This window comes from Aplysia californica, unplaced genomic scaffold (genome assembly GCF_000002075.1).
Source record: "Aplysia californica isolate F4 #8 unplaced genomic scaffold, AplCal3.0 scaffold00194, whole genome shotgun sequence".
NCBI classification, from domain to species: domain Eukaryota; kingdom Metazoa; phylum Mollusca; class Gastropoda; order Aplysiida; family Aplysiidae; genus Aplysia; species Aplysia californica.
The window spans coordinates 1,203,776-1,204,929 of NW_004797464.1; the positions used below are offsets into that span (position 1 = coordinate 1,203,776).

At 55.2% G+C, this 1,154-nt stretch overlaps 1 protein-coding gene across 1 annotated transcript; it reads right to left on the minus strand.

Annotated features, from left to right (window-relative positions):
* Positions 1 to 254: 254 nt before the first annotated feature.
* On the minus strand, positions 255 to 1,094 carry LOC106011815 (uncharacterized histidine-rich protein DDB_G0274557; the record flags this gene model as incomplete). Its single annotated transcript, XM_013082788.2, is given in 1 exon segment — positions 255 to 1,094. A coding segment is annotated over 1 exon segment (457 nt), but the record flags the coding sequence as incomplete, so codon positions are not given.
* Between the last annotated feature and the right edge of the window lie 60 nt (positions 1,095 to 1,154).

Here is a 1,154-nt window from a genome sequence, read left to right on the forward strand (position 1 = left end):
AGAGGAGGAGGAGGAGGAGAGAGAGAGAGAGGGAGGGGGGTCAGAGAGATATAGAAAGAAAGACAGAGAGGGAGGGCAATAGACAGAGAGAGGTAGAGAAAGGAGAGAAAAAGAAAGAGATACGGACACATGACTCAAAACAGTCAAAATGTTATGAAAATAAATCGTACATGACGACGTGTCTTAATGGTACGCATTCATCCATCACTACCGAAAGAAACAAAAGACGGCCAGTTTATCATCATGAGGAATTACCGGGGCCGCAGCACACGACAGGGGGGTGGAGAGTGTGCGGACCCTACTCCTGGAGCTCCGTCGGAACCGGGTACCCGGGTAGGGATAGGCACGTCTGCTGGTGGGGTGAAGGCCGCTGTCCGACACACCGTGGCGCCACACGGGGGGAGGGGGGTGGGCACACGACTGGGAGGGTCTGGGGTGTGGGTGGTGGTGAGGGTGCTGCTGAGAGGGCTGCTGCTGCTGTTGCTTCTGGGGGTATGGAAAATGATGTTGGTGATGTTGTTGCGGTTGTTGTTCCTCTTCTTGTAGAGTTAGTAGCTGCCGCTGATGATGAGGGTCATGGGCAGAGTGGGTCACAGCGGACTGGTGAGTGTTTGGAGTGTGGGCTCGGTGGTCTGGGTGGGCCGGGTGGGCGGTATTTTGCTGATGCTGCTGGGACACGTGGCGGCTGTGAGGAGGCTGGCGAGACGACATCCTCGAGGTCTGTGTCAATATAGCTGGAGACTGTCTCAGACTGTCTGCTCCGTGCGTCCCTCAGGGGACTAGCCCGGGCCGGGATATCCGGCTGTGTGATCGCTACGAGGCGACACAGAGAAGATTACGGAGATGTATGGCCGCCGGGAGGTAATGGTAAGACGCAGGGTCGGACGATGACCAAGGGATACTTTATTCGCTTCTCGTCTCCGCCGCCAGAAACAGTAAACATCCCAATGGAATCAGAACGAGGACACAGGGGGGGGGGGGGGGTGTGTAGAGCAGTGAATCTGCCCTTACAAGTCGTGAGAAGCTGTTAGAAATTCCGGGTTGTTTTTGTTATCTTATTTTTTTGTGGGGTTTCTTTGGGGCGAGGGGTTGCTTGTTTTTATTTTGTTGTTGCTATATTTTTGTGTGGGGGGGGGGGGGGGGGGTTGGGGGGT